The sequence below is a fragment of the Megascapheus bottae genome, chromosome 14 (genome assembly GCF_031878675.1).
Source record: "Megascapheus bottae isolate mThoBot1 chromosome 14, mThoBot2.hap1, whole genome shotgun sequence".
Taxonomy (NCBI): domain Eukaryota; kingdom Metazoa; phylum Chordata; class Mammalia; order Rodentia; family Geomyidae; genus Megascapheus; species Megascapheus bottae.
In genome coordinates, this window is record NC_143522.1 from 45148977 (window position 1) to 45171086 (window position 22110).

Below are 22110 nucleotides of genomic sequence, written 5' to 3' on the forward strand. Positions count from 1 at the left end.
TTCTTTTTTTTTGTCAGTCTTAGGCCTTGAACTCTGGGCCTGGGTGCTTGCTCTCCCTGAGCTCTTCAGCTCAAGGCTAGCACTCTACTACATTAAGCCACAGCCCCATTCCCAGTTTTTCTGCTGGTTAATTGGAGATAGGAGTCTCATGGACTTTGGTACTCAGGCTGGCTTTGAACCATGATCCTCAGATCTCAGCCTCCTGAGTAGCTAGGATTACAGGTGTGAGCCAATGGCACCCAGCTATCCTCTTTTGTCTTTTGATGGTTAATTGGCACTAAGAGACTCACAGTCTTTCCTGCCTGGTCTGCTACTATGATCCTCATATCTCAGTTTCCTGAGTACCTAGGATTATAGGAATGAGTCACTAGCATGTGCCAAGTGTCTATTCCTTTTAATCTTTCCTCCATGCTTTCATTTATCACGTAGAAGGCTGGTCATTAATTTGATTACTGAAGTCAAGTTTAGAATTCTGTAATTGTTATGAGAATAATTATTCTTATTTATTTTCGTGCCAGCACTGGGGCTACTGCTCTTCTACTTGAGCCAGTTTCACGCTAACTTTTTGGTGGTTGACTGGAGATAAGAGTCTCTTGGGAGCTGAGTGCAAGTGGCTCACGCCAGTAATCCTAGCTACTCAGCTGGTTTGAGATCTGAGGATTGAGGTTCGGAGCCAGTCTGGGCAGAAAAGTCTCTGTGAGACTTTTGTCTCTAATTACCCACTCAGACCACTGAAAGTGGTGCTGTGGCTCAAGTGGTAGAGTGTTAGCCTTGAGCACAAAGAGGTTCAGGGACAGCATTCAGGCCTTGCATTCAAGTCCCACAACCCACCAAAACAACAACAAAAACGGCTTATGGGCTGGCTTCAAATCCCAATTCTTAGATCTTAGCTTTCTGAGGAGCTAAGATAACAGGCGTGTTCTACTGGTGTCAAACATATTTACTTTAGACATACTATAGTTATAGTCATAATTAGTTCAGACTAGTAATCAGACAAATACTACGTTGCACGTTGCATATTATTGGTACTGAAAATCAAATTAGGAGAATTTTAAGAATTTACTTTTGCCAGTTCTGGGTCTTGAATTCAGGGCCTAGGCACTGTCCTTGGGCTTTTTTCTCAAGTCTAGTGCTCTGCCACTTGAGCAACAATACCACTTCCAGCTTTTCTATGTATGTAGTACCAAGGAATCGAACTTGCATCTTCGTGCATGCTAGGCAGGCACTCTACCACTAGGCCAAACTCCTAGCCTAAGAATTTCTTTCTCTAGTGAGTACTCCAAAGATTGCTGGCAGTGTTTTACTCTGTGACTATCTTACACAGATGGAAAAGAATTTATGTTAGTATAAAAAAGCTGAGTAGCTGGGTGTGGTGGCTCACACCTGTAAACTTAGCTACTCAGGAGGCTGAGATCAGAGGATCGAGGTTCAAAGCCAGTCTTGGCACTAAAGAACCTGAGACTCTTATCTCCAATTAATCTCTAGGAAAATGGATATGGGGCTGTGGCCCAGGGGTAGGGTGGTAGCTGTGAGCTCAAGATCTCAGGGACAATGCCCAGGCCCAGAGTGCAAGCCCCCCCCCACCCCCGCGCAAAAAAAATGCTGGGTGGCAGTGACTGTAACCCTAGCTACTCAGGAGGCTGCAATCTGAGGACCATGGTTCAAAAGCCCCTTAGACAATTATCTTCAATTAACCACCAAGAAGCCCAAAGTAGAGTGGTGGCTGGAAAGGTAGAGAGATAACCTTGAGTAAAAACACTCTGGGACAGCACTCAGATCCTGAGTTCATACCCTAGGATGGGCACTGAAAACAAAAACTTAACCAAAAAAATCTGCAATTGCTTTATATCTAATAAAATTCAAAATGAATAGTGGAGGTAAAAGCTCCATCTGGTGGTTAACATACACAGTTCATCATTTTTCATCTGACTACTACTGGAATCTCTGGTTTATAAAGATCTGTGGGTTCTGAGGTAGGAAGTTACTAAAGGTTGTTTACTATTAGCTCATATTTAAGGTAATTAAAGGGGAAGACAGTCTTTCATAGGGTGTTCAGAATACTTGCCCCAAGATAGTCCCTGAAAAAAAATGAAGATATCTTTGATATATGTATTTAAATCCTACTCACAATAAATATTATCATATTCAAAGCCATGATACTTAGAATTTTTTTTTATTTTTCTTCCTTATATTCTCATCCTCCTCTTCATCTTCCTAATCTTCCTCCTCTTCCTTTTTGGTGTGTGTCCCAATTCTGGGGCTTATGTCTGTGCCTGAGTACTGTCCCCGAGCTTTTTGCTCAAGGCTAGTGCTCTTCCACTTGAGCCATTCCACTAGTGGCTGTCTGTTGGTTAATTGGACATGAGTTTCATGGACTTTTCTGCCTGAGCTGGCTTTAAACTGTGATCCTCAGATCTCAGTCTCCTGAGTAGCTAGGGTTACACACGTGTGAGCCACTGGAACCTAGCAAGATGCCTGCTTTAACTTGGTGTTGCCCGCCTTATCTTGGTGTTCCCTGACATTATTTGACCACAGAACCCTTTCTCTTTCATTAATTAATAAAATTAAATTTTATTGCTTGAATTAGGGTTAGAATTCAGGGCTTTGCCCTTTGCTTGGCTCTTTTGTTCACTGCTGGTTCTCCACCATTTCAGTCATATCATATTACCAACAGTTTATACAAATTAAAGGAATAATCAATGAATTTTTAAGTAAAAGACTTTATTAGACTTTTTTTTTTTTTTGCGCTATGAGGCTTGAACTCTGGGCGTGGGTGCTATCCCTGAGCTGAGCTCAAAGGTTCTGCCCTACCCTTAAGCCACAGTCCCACTTCCCCTTTTCTAGTGATTAATTGGAGATAAGAGTCTCTAGGCTAAGTAGTGCTGGACTGACTTCGGACCATGATCCTCAGATCTCAGCTTCCTGCGTAGCTAGGATTATCGGCGCGAGCCACCGCGCCTGTCTTTTTTTTTTTTCCAGTCCTGGGCTTGAGCTCAGGGCCTGAGCACTGTCCTTGGACTTTCTCAAGGCTAGATAGAGCTCTACCACTTGAGCCTCAGCACCACTTCCAGCTTTTTTTGTATGTATGTGGTACCAAGGAATTGAACCCGGTCTTCGTGCATGCTAGGCAAGCACTTTAACCACTAGGCCAAACTCCTGGCCCCACACCATGCCTGTCTTATTAGACATTTTGATAAAAATCTAAGCCTCACTTTTCATTCTATATTTTCCTGGTTTTTACGATGTATACATCAAAATGTTCAATTCATTCTGGATACAACTTCTAATTTATTTTATTTTTTTGCCACTCCTGGGCTTGGGCTCAGGGCCTGAGCACTGTCGTTGGGTTTTCTGAAGGCTAGAGGTCTACCACTTGAGCCACAGCACCACTTCTGGCTTTTTTCTATGTATATGGTACAGAGGAATCAAACCCAGGTCTTCATGAATGCTAAGTACTCTACCACTAGGCCAAACTCCTTGCCCCTGGATACAACTTTTTTTTTTTTTTTTTTTTTTGTGAGTCATGGGGCTTGGACTTGTCCCTGAACTCTCCACCTCAAGGCTACCGCCTTACCCTTAAGCCAAGCCCCTCTTCTCATTTTCTTGAGGTTAATTGGAGATAGGAGTCTCAGGTCCTTTTGTGCCCAGGCTGGCTTTGAACCTTGATCCTCAGATCTCTGCCTCCTGAATAGCTAGGATTACAGGCCGTGAGCCGCAGGTACCCGGCCCTGAATACAACTTCTTATAATATGTTGCAGATAAATAAGAAAATTACCATTTTACAAGAAGTGATATCAGATTTCAAATTATCATGGCTTAGTGTCATTTGTCTCTACTTTCTCTTGCATCATTAAAAAAAAGGACTTTGTTTGTTGTTGTTGTTAGTCCTGGTGCTTGAACTCAGAGCTTGGGTACTATCTGTCCCTTTTTGCTCAAGGCTAGTGCTCTACCACTTGAGCCACACAGCCACTTTCAGCTTTTTCAGTGGATGTGTATATGGTACCAACGAATGCAACCAAGAGCTGTGTGCATGCTAGGCAAGCCTATGCATTGAAGGACTTTGAGATGCTGTTGTATGTGGAATTTAGTCGTCTTAGTGATCCCTCACTGAAAGATGTGATGGCCTGAGATCAGCCACCAAGCTGACTATCTTCCCGAGCTCTAGCTGTCCCATTTTGCTTGGATCTTTTCTTGCAAAGAGAAGTAACAAACGCATTAACCACAGAGTAAAGATTGAATTGTGTTTGAGGGAAGGGGTGATGAGGTGGCAGAGGAGGTGTAGAAGGCAAAGAGATAACACTGACTGGAGATACCTGAATCGTGTGCACACCCTGCCAGGCCACCCTGTCAATCGACACACAGCACATGTTCAGTACTCGTTGTCACACTGGGTGAAAGTGATCAACCAGGCCCTCAGGGAAGACGGAGCTGCGGAGGATGCCGCCTTTTCTCTTGGGAAACTGAGTCCACCGAAGTTGGCCACCGTTTCTGCGACCTGCAGGGAGGGGAAGGACGCTCCATCAGGGCCGCCACACTCCCCGGTCCCACCCCCGCGCCCTAGTCGTTTCGCAGTGACAACTGTTATACTGTGGCTGGCGAAAGTGACATCTATTTTAATTGAAGAGTCGAGGTCCCGCTTTTCCTTTCTCCCCCTTCTCAGCAGAGTACCAGGCGGCCGTTTTAATCCGATGAAACCCCTAGGCCCGGCGCCCCGCCCCGCTTACCCCAAGTCCCGCCTTTTCCTTCACACAGCCACGCCCCTTCCTCCCGGAGCCCCGCCCCTCCCGCCCCTTGACGTGGCAGGGGCCGCACCTGCCTCGTTGGCCGGCCGAGGTCCTCGCGGACGCCGGGGGCGGGGCCCTGACTGCACTGCCACGGCTGCTCGGGCGCGGCCGAGGGGATAGACGGAGGCAGCCTCGGGCGCCGGTCTCGCAGGAAGGACGCTGAGGTAAGGACCGACCTCACGGACGTCCGCGGTCCCCGAACCCCGTGGGGTGTGTGGGCGCTCCGCCGGAAGCCGGGGCGGCGGCGGCGGCGGCGGGCCGCGGTCTCCGGTCGGCCCGGCCCGGCCGGCGTGGTGCCTGGCATCCGCGGCCCGTGGAATGCCGACTTCCTCCCCCCCAACCCCGCCCCAGCCCCCCGGTCGCCCTCGGCTCTGAGGCGCTGGCGCCCCAGGCCCCCTCTTCGGTCCCCCTGGATTGGAGGGGGCGGCAGTTGGCGCCGTGCGCCCACCTCACCCTCCTGGGCATGAGACACGCCTTCCTCCCGGCTATCGCTCCTGGGCTTCTGGGCTCATTTTTTACCCGGTCGTCAGTGCCCTGGACTTTGAACCCAGATGACTCTGGAACCCAAGAGATTAAGGGCACTGGTGCCGTGAAGCACCCCTTGATTACTAGTACAGTTCAGTTTCAGATCGCACCACTGTTTATTACTTATTTATTTCATTATTTTTGCCGTTGGGCTCCCATTCCACCTGTAGTGTTTTCATAGTAAACCGACTTGTAATCAAATAAGTGAAGCTTCAGAGTTCACAGAAGTGCCTTAACCCCTACTCCAGCATCCCATCCCAAGCCACCAGTGCCTTGAACAAAAGCAACTTGCTCAGAGCATTTTACATTTACATACGAGTGAATATGAACCCTTCCTCTGGCTCTTTGATAATGTAGGGGGAGTCAAGTTAGAAGTCCATCCATTTTTGCTTGATTATATGAATCAAGTAAAGATGTTACATTTGTCTACTCATCACTTTATTTCATTGAAAATGAAATTTTACCCGGAATTTTATGTTTTTCCCTTAGATATGTGTGGAAAGACCACAGTAACATAGTGACAAACAGTCCTAGGCTTTAACAGTCCTGAGGAAAGCCTTTTAAATACTGTCTACCAGGAGACATTATTAAAGTAGTTTACAGATTGTTATGCTGAAAGGTGGAACATTTCTTTAGGGTGGTCTTGTGATCTGTAATACTTTATGTAATCTTAGCACGTTAAGTCTGCACACTTACATAGTGTTTTAGAAATAATTTGGCTTTAAGGTTTTGTGAGTGAGTGTGTGTGTGCACACGCGTCGTGCACAGGCACGAACAACCCAAGCAAGTTTTGGAGCTTGAATTCAGGGGCCTGAGTTCTGTTCCTGAGCTTTTTGCTCAAGGATAGCATTCTACCATTTGAGCTACTGCTCTCTCTCCAGCTTTTTTTGGTAGTTAATGGAGATATGAGTCTCGCAGGTTTTCCTGCTCAGGTTGTCTTTGAACTGAGATCCTCGGATCTCAGCCCTCTGAGCAGCTAGGATTACAGGCACAGGTCACCAGCAGCACTGGCTTGGGTTTTTTTTTTAATGTAAATATGTTAATATTAGAAGATGAAGTGCTTGTCAAGTAATGCCATTTTGTGTACAGATAGTTTGTAAAAGAACTTTTGTACTTGATTTGTAATTTTAAGATTGAGTAATTCTTTGTTACACTCTATTAACCATTCCCTTTTTGAAAGTTTAGTGGAGCCTGTCATTTTTTTTTGAAAAAATTGGAAACCCAAATGTTAAAACATTAGGATTTTGATATCTGTTTATGTTAGAATATATTGCAAAGTGGATATAGAAAACATAGATCTAAGTTCCTTTTCCCTCTTTTTGCCTCATGGAAATACACCTTTACATAAATATTATTACCACTATTTTTGCCATAGATTTTAGAAGAGTGCATAAAAAGGGATAAAAATCTCCAGTATTGGGCTGGGAGTTTAGCTTAGTGGTAGGGTGCTTGCCTAGCATGCACAAAGATAGGTTTGATTCTTTGGTACCACATACATAGAAAAAGGCGGAAGTAGTGCTGTGAATCAAGTGATTGTGTTGTAGCCTTGAGAAAAGCCCCAAAACAGTGCTCAGGTCCTGAGTTCAAGACCCAGGACTGGTAAAAGGAAAAAAAAAAGAAAAAGAAAAAAATCTCCAATATTGGGTCTAATAGGCATTAGACTGTGGAGAGATGTTTACTTACTTTTTTTTTTTAATGGCAAACAAGGACAATTAATTTTTATTTGGAGTTATAAGCTATCGTCACTTCAAAAGACCCACCTCAGGGAACATCCAAGGGATGTTGACTTACCAAAATAAATGTAAGCCATCAATGTCTCATTTATAATATAGAGTACACAATAAATTATATTTACATGCAATGCCTAGATTATCACACACAGAGTAAAAAAATACATACATTATACATTATATACATTTTAAAAGATTTACATTTTCATGTACAATTTAAAAAGTTAAAAGTTCTCTGTACAAAAATCTTATGTGTACAGAATTAATATATCCCCATTTTCATGGCTGTATAATCACAGCAATTGGCGTAAAACTGTAATACTATGAACACTTGGGCTCTTTTCACTTCATATTCAAATCTTGGCACTCATACAATAATACATTATTCTGAAATGTGAATTAAAGGAAGAAATGTAACCATGCAGACATTTCCTAATGTAAGAAAAGGAGAAAAAATTTGCTACTAAATCAACAGTTATCAATTCCCTTGGTACCTAGCCCTGCTCAATTCCTGTCTACTCTTATACAGGTGCATGCAAAACTAGCAAATTATGGATTTTTAATAATGTTAAATTATAATACTATAGCTGGACAATACTTAAGCTTTAAGAATGCAGCTATCTAACAGTGCTAGCCTAACATTTATTTCTGCTTTAGCAGAACCTTTATGAAGACATTACAAAGCAAAGTTCACCGAAATGTCAATACTTTCCTTAATTTATAGACTCTGAATCACACAATAGGCTGACCATTTGAAAAACAAATGGACAATATAACATTTGACATCCAAGATACTGTGCAGTCTCTGTTCTGAGGATTCAGGGAGAGGAAATCTAAGACAAACCACCCCAGGATTATCCATTGTCCCTGAAAGGAACCACTTGCAGCTTCCAATCTGTTAACTAGACACCTGATGGCTGTATAAAAAGTTCAAGGTTAAGATACACTATTCATCTTTAAAAATCTTCTTGAGGGCTGGGAGTTTGGCCTAGTGGTAGAGTGCTTGCCTAGCATGCACGAAGACCCGGTTCAATTCCTCGGTACCACATACATAGAAAAAAGCCGGAAATGGTGCTAAGGCTCAAGTGGTAGAGCTCTAGCCTTGAGAAAGTCCAAGGACAGTGCTCAGGCCCTGAGCTCAAGCCCAGGACTGGCAAAAAAAAAAAAAAAAAAAATCTTCTTGAAAAGTAACAAAGGTATCAGCACCTTCCCTCTTCCCCAAAGTAGCTAAAGATCTCAACAAGAAAAATGAAAGTGCCAATGTATTGTTAATTGAGGCACTAACCCATTAGATGGCTTAGGATTAAATATGAAAATAGGCCAGATCTGATCTGAATAATAAATAGAAGGTAGGTATTCCAGTCTTAAGTAATCCCTGCCTAGATGGGGGCTGAACCAGATAACTACCTACTCCCCCATTTATTGCTTTGAAACTGGTACACATACTTTCGACTCTAACACACAGCAGAGTTCTAAGACGGAAAGCACAGGGTTTGTGCCTTTTTTTTTTTTTTTTTTGCCAGTCCTGGGCTTGAGCTCAGGGCCTGAGCACTGTCCTTGGACTTTCTCAAGGCTAGAGCTCTACCACTTGAGCCCCAGCACCACTTCCGGCTTTTTTCTATGTATGTGGTACCAAGGAATCAAACCCGGGTCTTCATGCATGCTAGGCAAGCACTTTAACTACTAGGCCAAACTCCCGGCCCGGTTTGTGCCATTTTGAAGTCAAAAAAGAAGGTGCACTCTTGATCACAAGGTGGAGAGCTGCTGAGGCTCTCTTCTCCACAACTCATGTCTTCACAGGAGTCCTCACTTTCACTTTCATCCAAGCAGCCCCCTTCTGGGATAGTTGGCAGCTCAGGAACGCTGTAGTAGCTGTTGTGAAGGTTCTGGGCCGTGCGCCTTGAAACAATCCAAACCAACTTCTTAAGATCTGGTTTGCAACATTCAGGAGAAGAATTTCTGCAAGGCATTTGAAAACTAACTCCCTCCAGCAAAAGAACTCCGTGTCATTAATCTTGGAATGTTTTTTAACATGTAAGAGAGTTTCCAGTAATTCAACGGACTTTAAAGTTTCTACTTCCAAATTGAGAAGGCACAGAGCTAATATAGATGGTTTTGCTTTTGAAAAGACAAGTCGGCAGTGGTAAGCTTTTAGCTGGGCTTCTAGTTTATCAAGGCTCAGTATTTCTTTCCATTCTGAAGTGTAACAAAGTACAATCATATGGTATAAGTGCAAAAAGTTTAAGGCAGTAGTAGCTTCCAATTCATAGTGCAACTTTTCTGAAATTATTTTTTCCATCCGCTTAATGTCAGAAGCAGTGCATTTACACTGACTAATCCGGATCACATCATGAACACAAGGGATATTACACTCCTCTTCCACTGTTCCAGCAGCCAGCAGAAAGCAACAGACATCAATGCAAGACAGATACTTAGGTTTCACCTTCATAAGTGCCAGAAATCTGTCCAAAACATTGACAGCCAGGACAAAAGTTTCAGTGCAAGATCCAAAGAAGTTGGCTAAACTCCTTAAATCTTCTACTTTGGCATTTCTCAGTCTTGAACAGAAGGCATTATCATTCTCTGGGGTAGCCTCGATCAGGCTCAGCCCTTTTTCTCGAGGTTGGAATCTCTGTTCCTGTTCCAGGTAGAAGCTCAACAATCCCAGGAGCTGGACGTTTTCACCACCTGCCAGATGCTCGGTCCTCAGATCCTTCATCGTGCCCGAGACGTGCCTCTACCTGCCTCTGCGCCTCGGTCCAGGGCGGACAGGCGAGCCAGGCGTTCGAGCCTGTCCCGGAGGTCGGGGGCCTGCCGCCTCAGCAATGCCCCGGAGTGGGCATCCAACCCTTCTTCTCCTGTCCCCGCCGCCCTGGCCTCACAGCCTACTTTTTTTTTTTTTTTGTAATTAGAGCTATTGCTTGGTAATTTTTTTTCTGAGATAAATGTTTTCATTTGGTTATGATCTGTAATATATTAACATGATCTGTAATATGTTAATATGATTGCATGTGAGATAACATACAAGGACTCTTAGAAGTAGGAAGGTAAGAATGAGAGGGTCCTAGATTTTCAAGTGTCATTTATTTTTGTTTCAGAAATAAATATCAAGCTCAACTATGACGACCTATTTGGAATTTATCCAACAAAATGAAGAACGAGATGGAGTCCGCTTTAGTTGGAATGTTTGGCCATCAAGTAGACTGGAAGCTACCAGAATGGTTGTTCCAGTAGCAGCCTTGTTTACACCTCTTAAAGAGAGACCTGACTTACCACCCATTCAATATGAGCCTGTTCTGTGCAGTAGGACCACTTGCCGTGCTGTTTTGAATCCTTTATGGTAATTAAAATACAGAGAAAATACTAATTGTAACATACCATTAAAAAGGTAGTTTGTTTCTTTGCTTGATTATATAAAAATACATGTGTAGAGCTGGGAATGTGGCTAAATGGTAGAGTGGTTGCCTAGCTGGCTTGAAGCCCTGGGTCTGATTCCTCAGTAACCACATAAACAGACAAAGCTGAAAGTGGCACTGTGACTCAAGTGATAGAGTGCTAACCTTGAGTAAAAGGAGCTCAGGGACAGTGCCTAGGCCCTGAATTCAAGCCCCCAGATTGGCAAAAAACAAAACATGTGTATTTGTGTTTAATTATTTTTTCAAATTATAGAAATCAAAGAGCTATAAAGTTTTAGGCTCATTCTGGTTATAGTGAAGTGATACTATAGCAAGATCAAAATATAAAAGTTTGATCAAATATAAAAGGTTCTAACATAACTGATGCATCTCTTAAGCAGTGGTCTGGCTATGTATCAGCCTAACATCTGTTGTTAGAAAAATAATTGAGTGACATGATGTCAGAAGATGTTATGGTTTCTAACAAAGCCTAGCTGGGTGAGGTGGCTCACATCCGTAATCCTAGCTACTAAAGAGGCTGAGATCTGAGGATCAAGGTTCAAAGTGAGCCTGCGCACTAAAGACTATGAGACTCGTCTCCAATTAACCACTAGAAAACAGGAAGTGGGGATGTGACTCAGGTGGTAGGGCTGAAGAGCTCAGGGACAGCGCTCAGGCCCAGAGTTCAAGTCCCAAGACTGGAAAAAAAAGGCCCAAGTCTCAGGAGTATTTCTTATTTCTCACTGTAATCTCTTTCCCTCCTACTTTAGTGGCAAATTTCATCAGTTCTACCTCAAGAATATTCCAGGGTTTTTTTGGTTCTTTTTGCTCAAGGTTAGTAGCACTCATCACTCGAGCCACAGTTCCACTTCTGGCTTTTTCTGTGATTAATTGGAGACTTATCTCTAATTAACCAATCCAAAAACTGGAAATGGTGCTGTGGCTCAAAGTTGTAAAGTGCTAGCTTTGAGCAAAAGAGCTCAGGGACAGCACCCAGGCCATGAGTTCAAGCACCATGACCCACAAAAGAAAAAAATTACGTGAAACGAAAGTAAATTATAATCTAATGTATCCTTTTCTTAAAACAGTCAGGTGGATTATCGAGCAAAACTCTGGGCTTGCAACTTCTGTTATCAAAGGAATCAGGTAAGAAAACATCCATTGCAGATGACAATGTATAATAACTAATCATACAGGAAAATGCATATTTACAAAGGATAAAATAATTATGTTTCATGTATTGAATGATGAAATAATTTTAAGTTTATAATTACCTCTTTCTAGCAAATTATTTAAAAATTATGTTTTTCTATTTGTAGTTTCCACCCACTTATGCTGGGATATCTGAACAGAATCAGCCTGCTGAACTCTTGCCTCAGTTTTCTAGCATCGAATATGTAGTTCTGGTAAGAACATGAGAGCAAATATGTACAAAACTTTAAATATGCAATGATTTTTATCAAAATAATTGTCCAATTAAGTTTATTATTTTTTTGTGGCCTGGGTTTAACCATTTGAGCTACAGTTTTAGCCCTTTTTTGCTTTAGCTATTTTTTAGGTAAAAGGCAGTTTCTTTTCTTTTTTTTTTTTTTTTCTTCAGTTGTGGGGCTTGAGCTCTGGGCCTGGGTGCTGTTCCTGAGCTCTTCAGCTCAAAGCTACCACCCTACCCCTTGAGCCACAGCCCCGCTTCCAGTTTTCTAGTGGTTAATTGGAGATAACAGTCTCAAGGACTTTAGTGCCTGGACTGGCTTTGAACTTCGATCTTCAGATCTCAGCCTCCAGAGTAGTTAGGATTATAGCTGTGATTGTTTTTCCCAGTCCTGGGGCTTGACCTCAGGATGTGGGCACTGTCCTTGGACACTTTTTGCTCAAGGCTAGCATTTTGCCACCTGAGCCACAGCATCACTTCCATCTTTTTCACAGTATGTGGTTCTGGGGAATCGAACCCAGGGCTTTGTGCATACTAGGTGAGCACACTACCACTTGGCCCCACTCCTGGCCCCTTTATTTTTTTTAAAGTACTGATGCTTGAACTTGGGTTTTATGCTTGTTAAGCTGGCCCTTAGTAGCCAATCTCTCCTAGCCTTGTGAACTTATTTTCAGATAGGGTCATAAAATATTTATTTAGTGCTTATCCTGGGGTTTAAATTCAGGACCTCACATTCTCACTGGGCATTTTTGCTTGAGGCTGATAGTCTACAACTTGCTCCATGTTTCTTCTTCTTGCTTTTTTTCTGTAGTTATTTGGAGATAAAAGTCTTAACATATTTTTCTGCCAGGCTGGCTTCTAACCTCTATTCTCCAATCTCAGCCTTCTAAATGGCTAGGATTATAGATGTGGACTACTGGTGTCTGGATTGCCCTGCTTTTTGCTGATTATTTTAGAGGTGGAATCTCATGGACTTTTTTTGCCTAGCCTGGTCTTGGGCCACCATCCTCCCGAGTAGTTAGGATTTTAGATGTGAGCTACTGGTGCTTAGCATCTTACACTTTTTTTCCAAGGCTGTCCCCAGAGCATTTTTCATTCACTCTGCTCTTGCATAGTTTAGATTACAGGCAGGCATTATAGGGTTAGCAAGATAAGAGTCTTGCTGACTTTTTTTTGCTTAGGCTGGCCTTGAACCAACTATATTTTCCAATTTCCATCTTCAAAATTGTTAGGATTATAGGTGTGAGCCACTGTATTTGGCTTGAGATAGCTTTAAATGCATTATAGCTCACTGGGTTAATGAGCCTTTCAAAGGTAAGGACCTACCTTTGTAGGTGGGTTCCGATGTAGTTATTTGAGGGATGATTAGATACTGGGTAGGAAGTGTGATTTGCTATATTGAATAGTAGTATAGTATTTTTTGTTTTGTTTTGTAATTAGAAAGTGTTTTCACAAATGCTTTTAGTTACTATGATAATTGAAGTCTATTAATGTACCCCTAACTAATGAACATGTTTTGCATTGGAAGATAATTTTTCTTCCATCTGTAAGCAGTTTCATATAGTGGAAATACTTTTTTTTTCTGAATGTAGTATAGAAACAGAATTATGGTTTATTGGAGCCACTCAGCAATTTAGCCATTCTGGCTAGTTTGAGGTTTTCCAAGAGACTGTACATATTACTTTATTTTATTTATTTTTTTATTAGAGAATTTATTAACGTTGATTTTTACATAATATTTTAAATGACAAGTTTAACAAACAAGTGTTCAAGGAGGGAATCTCTATTCATTTTATTTTTTATATATTTATTTTTTAATGAGATTGGAGTCTTCCTGTGCTGCTCAGTTCCATTTTGAACTTGTTAATTCATCTGCTCCCCGACAAGTAGCTGAGACTACAGGTGTGAACCACCATACCTAGCTTACACTATATAGTTACTGATGTATTATCTAAAAGTAAATAAATACCATTTACATGAAATTCAGGCTCAGAAAAAGTTGATTTGCAAGCATAGTCCCTTTTCTCCTTTTTTTTTTTTTTTAAATTATCAGTGGTGGGGCTTGAACTCTGGGCTTGGGCACTCTCCCCTAGCTCTTCAGCTCAAGAGCTCTTCAACTCTACCACATTGAGTCAAAGGGCCACTTTCGGTTTCCTGGCGGTTAATTGAAGATAAGAATCTCAGGACTTTTGTGCACAGGCTGGCTTTGAACCATGATCCTCAGATCTCAGCCTCTTGAGTAGCTATGATTACAGATGTGGGCCACTGGCGCCTGGCCCTCTTCTCCATTCTTTAGCCAGTGGGTAAAAGCTATGAAATGGAGACTCAAAAGCAAATTAAACTTAATATAATAAAATAAAAAAGTCAAAGTTCTTTCTGTGTAATAATATAATTATTTTTATTTATTTATTTATTTTTTTGCCAGTCCTGGGCTTGAGCTCAGGGCCTGAGCACTGTCCTTGGACTTTCTCAAGGCTAGAGCTCTACCACGTGAGCCTCAGCACCACTTCCGGCTTTTTTCTACATATGTGCTACGGAGGAATCGAACCCAGGTCTTCATGCATGCTAGGCAAGCACTTTAACCACTAGGCCAAACTCCCGGCCCCTTATTTTTTTTTTTTTTTGGTGCAGATTTTGAGTCTTGAATTCAAATTCAGGACCTGGGTGCTATCCTTAAGCTTTTTTTTTTTTTTTTTTTTTTTTTCAGTCCTGGGCTTGAGCTCAGGGCCTGAGCACTGTCCTTAGACTTTCTCAAGGCTAGAGCTCTACCACTTGAGCCTCAGCACTACTTCCAGCTTTTTTCCTATGTATGTGGTACTGAGGAATTGAACTTGGGTCTTCGTGCATGCTAGGCAAGCACTCTACCACTAGGCCAAACTCCCAGTCTATCCTTGAGCTTTTTATTTTATTTTATTTTATTTTTTTATTTTCAAGGCTGGTGTTCTTTTTTTTTTAAATTTTTTTTATTGTAATTAGTAAAAGGTTTACATGATATTTGCCAGATAGAAGGTGCACTAATTCACATGCATTGATACCCTTTCACATGTCTTGGAGGCTGGTGTTCTTACACTTGAGCATATCTTCACTTCTGACTTTTTGGTGGTTAATTGGATATTAGACTGTCACAGACTTTTCCCGTCTGGGCCGACTTGGAAATGAGATCCTCAGATCTTAGCTTCCTGAGTAGCTATGAGTGACCTATGCCTGGCTAATATTGTACTTAATTTTTAATTCAGTATAGTTTCTGACCTATCTCTCCATAATAACACATATACCTACTTTATTTTTATTACAGCTTAATTAGTATTGCATTGTATACACATATTAGAATTTTTTTGTATTAGTGAGTCCTTGATTGACTGTCTTATGTGTAGAAATGTTACTATCTTTTGAAAATGTATTTTTCTTATTGCAAAATTTTCTTAAAAGCGTGGTCCTCAAATGCCTTTGATATTTCTCTACGTGGTTGATACTTGCATGGAAGATGAAGACTTACAAGCCTTGAAGGAATCCATGCAGATGTCATTAAGTCTCTTGCCACCAACAGCTTTGGTTGGACTTATTACTTTTGGAAGAATGGTGCAGGTTCATGAGCTTGGATGTGAAGGCATTTCAAAAAGCTATGTTTTTAGAGGAACAAAAGATCTATCTGCCAAACAACTGCAGGTAAGAAAAGTGATAACTTTTTAATTATGTGTGAATATCAGTATATGTGTTTATAAATGTCTTCTGAATATGTTCCTGGAAGTTAAAAAAATGGAGTGATACAATTGCATTTTAACACAAAGTCAATGTTAACATCAGTTTTGTTTTGTGTACCTTGAATTACTGTTGTGCACATTGAAGACTTCTTTTTTTTTTTTTTGTAGTACAGAGGATTTAAACCAGGACCTTGTACATTCAAGGAAGGCGCTCTGCCATGAGCCCCCAGCCCCAGAATGAAGACTTTTAAGCCGTATCTTTACGTATTTTTCTAGAGTCAAAGGGCTTAGAGAAGAGTTGTGCTTTAGGCTAAAGAGAGCAGTCATACAACATTAGCTTTTGCTTTTTTGTGTGTGCTAGTCCTCAGAATGGAACTCAGGACTTGGGCACAGTCCCAGAGCTTCTTTTGCCCAAGGCTGAGGCTCTACCACTTGAGCCATATTTTGCTACTAGCTTTTATGAGTAGTTTATTAGAGATAAGGGTCTGAAGGTCTTTCCTGCCTGGGGTGTTTTTGAAGTGAGATCCTTAAATTTCAAGTCTCCTGACCAGCTAGGATTATAGATATGAATCACTGGTGCCCAGCTTGCTTTTGCTACATTTGGCAAAGGGAATATTTTTGGCAAAGGAATTATTAGTAGTAAACAGATAAACACACACACACACACACACACACACACACTTGCCTTGAGGAAAACATGCCTTCGGCAAAGGGAATATTTTTGGCAAAGGAATTATTAGTAGTAAACGGATAAACACACACACACACACACACACACACACACACACACTTGCCTTGAGGAAAACATGCCTTCTGGGGCAAAGCGGTTATAACTTGTCAGATTGTGGATTTTGTTATTAATTTCTAAATGAATGGCTAAGTTTTTATCATAAGAGTACCTTTTACTTAAAATATCCATATGTTGCATATAAAATATACCTTCCTTTTGCAATAAGCAAGTGGATGTTTATAGAGGATACTTTTTCCTCATCAGAAAATTTTTATCTTATTTCTATGTTCATATGATTGAAAAGAACCTAATCCTAAACAGTCCAGGGTTTGATTTTTTTTTTTCTTTAATTAGTAGTAGTACTAGGTCTTGAATTCAGGATTCTGTGCTTGCTAGGCAAATGTTCTGCCACTTATTCTACATCTCCAGTTCTGTGGTCAAATCTAAACTTTTCTACTTGAAAATCTTGGATCACTTTCTTTCTTAATGTACCCAGTATAGTGTAAGGCTTTACAGGGGTTTGTAGGAAAATATGGAATCAAGTCTGCTTTGTTGCGCAACATTACACAAATTACAAATCTTTGCCTGCCTGACTGCTTTCTTTCCCCCTCTTCTTCCTCCCTGAATCCCCCCCTTTACTGTCTTTCTACTGTCTTTGTACTGTCAAGTTTCATGTTTCACCTATAAAATAAAAATTTAAAAACATGCCTCATTGTTGTGGGTTTTGTATTTATTGACTCATGAAAGCAGAGGTTACAGATTTATAGGGCCATCTTTTCAAATGTATCACATCATAAGTAGCAATTTTACCAAGCATTATTTTATTGCTGCATATTGAAATTGTGATCCTTAGAGTCTTTAGTAAATTTGCTGCTCATGGTCCAGTCTTAATACCGGATATTATTGTTGCAAAGATTCTGTGAACTAATTATATGCATTACATTTTAAGTAGAAAGGAAAATTGAAAACTGGAGATGTTAATAGTTCTTAAACAAGGCTTCCCTTCCTTTTTCCCCCTTCTTTTTGGTGGTTCTGGGGGTTTGAACTAGTAACCTTAACCTGTCTCCTCTATAACCATTCTTGGTTGTATAAAATAATTTCATTGTGTTGTTTCCATATATGTATACAGCATATCTAGATCAAACCCATCCCTACTACTATCTTTTCTCATTTCTCCTTCTCTTGGAACAAATCAATGAGATTTATTGTTCCAATTTATATACTTTTAGAATGCTTGAGCATATTTGCCCTTCTCATACCTCCCATATTTTAGGTGGGAGCACCTACCTAAGATGGCATTTTACACAAGTTGATCTCAAACTCCACATCCTTACTCAGTCTCCCAAACAGATGAAATTTTCAGTTGTGTGTTACTGTGCCTGATTTTTCATTATATATTTGTCCTATTTGTATCATATCAGTAGTATATATAAAGAGGTAAGTTCAGAATCTGGTACCTACTAGGTTTGTAGACTGTTATTGTTACATATTTTTACTCTATTAATTTAAGACTAAGCATTTTGTTTTTTTGTTGAGACAGTTTCATTATATAGTTCAAGCTGATCTGGAACTCGTACGTATCCCAGGATGGCCCTGAATTCAAGATCTTCTAGTTCAGTCAGACTCTTTGGTGTTAGCTACTCAGGTGTGTGGTACGACATCGTAGCCACATTAACTTATTTTGACTCTGAGTTGGATATGAGTATTTCTAAATTAGTAATCTTCAGTCTTACTTACATAACAGCTTGTACTTTGCTCTCTCATGATAATTTCATTAAATTAGTATTGCTTCTCTTACAGTGTCTCCAACTGGACTGTTTGTCTTCTGAGCAAAGAGACCTTGTTGTGTTATTTATTTTTGTGTTCCTAATTTCTAGCATAGCATGTTGCACATGATAAGTAGGTTCATGACTCTTTGTAAATCGATGAATATCACTCAGATAAAATCTCTTTGCAGGAAATGCTGGGGCTCGCTAAAGTACCAGTAACTCAAGCAACACGTGGTCCTCAGGTACAGCAGCCACCTCCTTCCAATAGGTAATAATATGACAAATAGGATTCATGCAGTTATTTTAAGCACCTTATACCTTTGAGTAACTGAGTTTCATGATACTGTATGAGTAAATGTTTTTAGGAATAAAATGGTTACAGTATAATTTCATAGTACAATTTCATAACAAGTATGAACTCAAGGACTCATACTTGTTAGGCAGGCACTATACAACCTGGAGTTAAGGCAGAGTAATGTCACTAAAACTATTCATTTTTTCACCATTACAATGTAAGGAATTTAGTTTAGATATTTATCGACTTTTTTATTAAAGAATTTATTAACATTGATTTTTACATCATATTTCAAATGACATGTTTAACAAACTAGTGTTCAAGAAGGGAATCTCTATATACAATCGCTGGCACTTAGTTTTTAGAACAATAAAAATTAGGCTATGGGTTTGTATATCATAGATACATATTAATTTATGAAATAAAACATGTCTATAGAGTCATAGGTTTTTATGTCTATGTAGCTATGTTTATATTGCAGTATTTTATATAAATATATATATATAAACATATTTTAAATTATTGCCAGTCCTGAGACTTGTCTCAAGTGTAGTGTTCTACCACTTTGTAGAGTGAGCCACAGCTCTACTTTCCTTTTTTTGGTGGCTGTTTGAAGACAAGAGTCTCCAGGAGTTTCCTGCCCAGACTTGCTTAGATTTCAGCCTCCTGACTAGCTAGGATTACTTCCTAGCTACTTCCTGGAAGACTTCCTATTTTTAACTTTATAAAAATATTAACTTTTGAGGCCGGGAGTTTGGCCTAGTGGTTAAAGTGCTTGCCTAGCATACACGAAGACCCAGGTTCGATTCCTCGGTACCACATACATAGAAAAAAGCCGGAAGTGGTGCTGAGGCTCAAGTGGTAGAGCTCTAGCCTTGAGAAAGTCCAAGGACAGTGCTCAGGCCCTGAGCTCAAGCCCAGGACTGGCCAAAAAAAAAACAAAAAACAAAAAAACAAAAAATATTAACTTTTGAGGTTTGAGGGAGGTCAAGTCAAAATAAGGCGTCAGCAGCTTTTTATCTTTTTAAACTTGTTGGTAGCTTTTTCCTCCTAATCCTTTTAATCACAAGTTCTGTAACTAAAAGTGAGTTAGTATATCCTCTCACCGTTATTTTAGTAGCCTTATAACTTAATAGAGTAAATGAAAGATGATGTCCTGAAGTAATAGTTGATGAGATTTTTTTTTTAAAATTAAAGTTTTTTTCTTTTTTTGTTGGTAATGGGGGTTGAACTCTGGGCTGGAAGCTGTCCCTGAGTTCTCCAGCTCAAGGCTACCGCTATACCCCTTGAGCCACAGTGCCACTTCCAGTTTTCTAGTAGTTAATTGGAGGTAAGAGTCTCATGGACTTAAGTGCCTGGGCTGGCTTTGAACCTCAATCCTCAGATCTCAGCCTCCTGAGTAGCTAGGATTACAGCCGTGCACCCAGCTTAATTTTTTTTTTATATAAGAAAAAAATTGAAAACCGGCTGTGCTGCTGATTTCTGTACCATTGCCACCAGGATCACCTGGGAACTTGTTTGCAAGGCAGATCTTGGGCCTTACCCCAGACCTACTAAAACCCTCCACAGATTCTGATGTACTAAACTTTAACAACCATTGATGTATATCCGAAGAATTTTCTTTATTTCTAGGAAAGTTTCTTAAACATTCACATCTTTAAATGGGTTTTTTTGGTCAACTGTGGTCCATTATAGTGCTTAAATTCAGGGCCTGGCCACTGTCCCTGAGCTCTTTTGCTCAAGGTAAGTGCTCTACCACTTTGAGCCACAGTATCTCTCTCAGTTTTCTGGTGTCTAATTGGAAACAAGAGTCTCAGAGACTTTCCCGTCTGGGCTGGTGTCCAGCTTCGATCCTTGGATCTCAGTCCCCTAAGAAGCTAGGATTATAGGTGTGAGGCACTGGTACCCAGCTGTCAATGGTTTTCTATTCAATTTTATTTTGCAGATTCTTACAGCCAGTACAGAAAATAGACATGAATCTCACAGATCTTCTGGGAGAACTTCAGAGAGACCCTTGGCCTGTTCCACAGGGAAAGAGACCTTTGCGTTCCTCAGGAGTGGCTCTTTCCATAGCTGTGGGACTTCTTGAGGTAGTGAGGAGGAATTTGTTTTGGAATGGGGTGTGTGTGTGTGTACACGTGCATGAGCGTGTATATTTCTGGAGATCAAACCCGTGATCTCATGTATGCTTGCCAAGCACTTAACCATTGAGCTAAATCCTCAGCACTGTTGACTTATATTATTTATCTTTTTTTGCTAGTTCTCAGACTTGAAGTCAGGGCCTGGGTGCTATCCCTGGACTTTTTTTTTGCTCAAGGCTAGTGCTCTATTACAAAAGCCACTAAAGCCACTGCCCCATTTTGGGCTTTTTTTTTTTTTAGTAGTTTATTGGAAGTAAGAGTCTTTCAGACTTTCCTGCTCAGGCTGGTTTCAAATTACAATCCTCACATCTCAGCTTCCTGAGTAGCTAGGATTCTAAACATGAGTTACCAGTATCAGGCTGTTGACTTATTTACTTATTTTATTTTATTTTATTTTTTTTTCCCAGTCCTGGGGCTTGAACTCAGGGCCTGAACATTGTCCCCAAGTTTCTTTTGCTCAAGGCTAGCACTCTACCACTTGAGCCACAGTGCTACTTCCAGCTTTTTCTGTTTATGTGGTCCTGAGAAATGGAACCCAGGGATTCATGCATGTTAGGCAAGCACTCTGCTACTAAGCCACATTCCCAGCTTGTTGACTTTTTTTTCTTTTTTTGGTTGGTCCTGGGGCTTGAACTCTGGTCCTGGGTGTTATCCCTGAGTTCTTCAGTGTAAGGCTATTACCCTACCCCTTGAGCCACAGCGCCACTTCCGATTTTCTAGTGGTTAATTGGAAATGTGAATCTCATGATCTTTAAGTTCCTGGACTGGCTTTGAACCTCAGTCTTCAGATCTCAGCCTCCCGAGAGGATTAGGTGTGAATCACCTTGCCTGAATGTTGGCGTTATTTTTTATGCAGTACTTTTTCTGCCATTTCACTGGCTGTAGCCAGTAGATTGGAGTACTCGTGTCAGGTTCAAATATGTCATGCTGTATATTAAACAGAAAACAAAACTAAACAGTAGCAACAGCAAAGAAAAAAGTGCTTTTTTATTTTTACTGCTATGTAGTTAAGCAAGAGAAAGGTTGTTTATGGGGATTAGGTTTATAGTTTTTTTTTTTTTTTTTTTTGCCAGTCTTGGCGTTTGGACTTAGGGCCTGGTACTGTCCTTGAACTTTTTTCCTTTATGCTAGCACTCTACCACTTGGAGCTACAGTGCCACTTCTGGTTTTCTGGTGGTTAATTGGTGATAAGTGTCTCACCAGCTTTGCTCCCCTGGCTGTTTTCATACTGTGATCTTTAAATCTCAGGCTCCTGAGTAGCTAGAATTACAAGTGTGAGCCACTAGCAGCTGGTTATAGAGCCTTTTTTTTTTTGCCAGTCCTGGGCTTGAGCTCAGGGCCTGAGCACTGTCCTTGGACTTTCTCAAGGCTAGAGCTCTACCACTTGAGCCTCAGCACCACTTCCTGCTTTTTTCTATGGATGTGGTACCGAGGAATTGAACCCAGTCTTCATGCATGCTAGGCAAGCACTTTAACCACTAGGCCAAACTCCCAGCCCCAGAGAGCCTTTTAAAGTTAGAAATACATATTTAGGAGTTTAAAAGAGAATTGTTTGCGCCACTTGTCTTTCATTTTATTTTAAACATTTATTTCCTAGAAATAATGCTGATT

The 22110-nt window shown here is 40.8% G+C and overlaps 1 protein-coding gene and 1 pseudogene across 1 annotated transcript in view; one reads left to right on the top strand and one right to left on the bottom strand.

Moving 5' to 3' along the window:
• The first annotated feature begins 4821 nt into the window (after nucleotides 1–4821).
• The window catches only part of Sec23a (SEC23 homolog A, COPII component), a 44276-nt gene continuing 26987 nt past the window's right edge, over nucleotides 4822–22110 (top strand). The window contains exons 1-7 of the mRNA XM_090345125.1: nucleotides 4822–4948; nucleotides 10138–10379; nucleotides 11523–11580; nucleotides 11754–11840; nucleotides 15293–15529; nucleotides 18252–18331; nucleotides 20304–20448. Of these exons, the coding sequence (XP_090201251.1) occupies nucleotides 10159–10379; nucleotides 11523–11580; nucleotides 11754–11840; nucleotides 15293–15529; nucleotides 18252–18331; nucleotides 20304–20448 (828 nt within the window). The 5' untranslated portion in view covers nucleotides 4822–4948; nucleotides 10138–10158. The remainder of the gene's footprint in view (nucleotides 4949–10137; nucleotides 10380–11522; nucleotides 11581–11753; nucleotides 11841–15292; nucleotides 15530–18251; nucleotides 18332–20303; nucleotides 20449–22110) is intronic.
• LOC150055168 (cyclin-G2 pseudogene) lies at nucleotides 8535–9786 on the bottom strand (annotated as a pseudogene).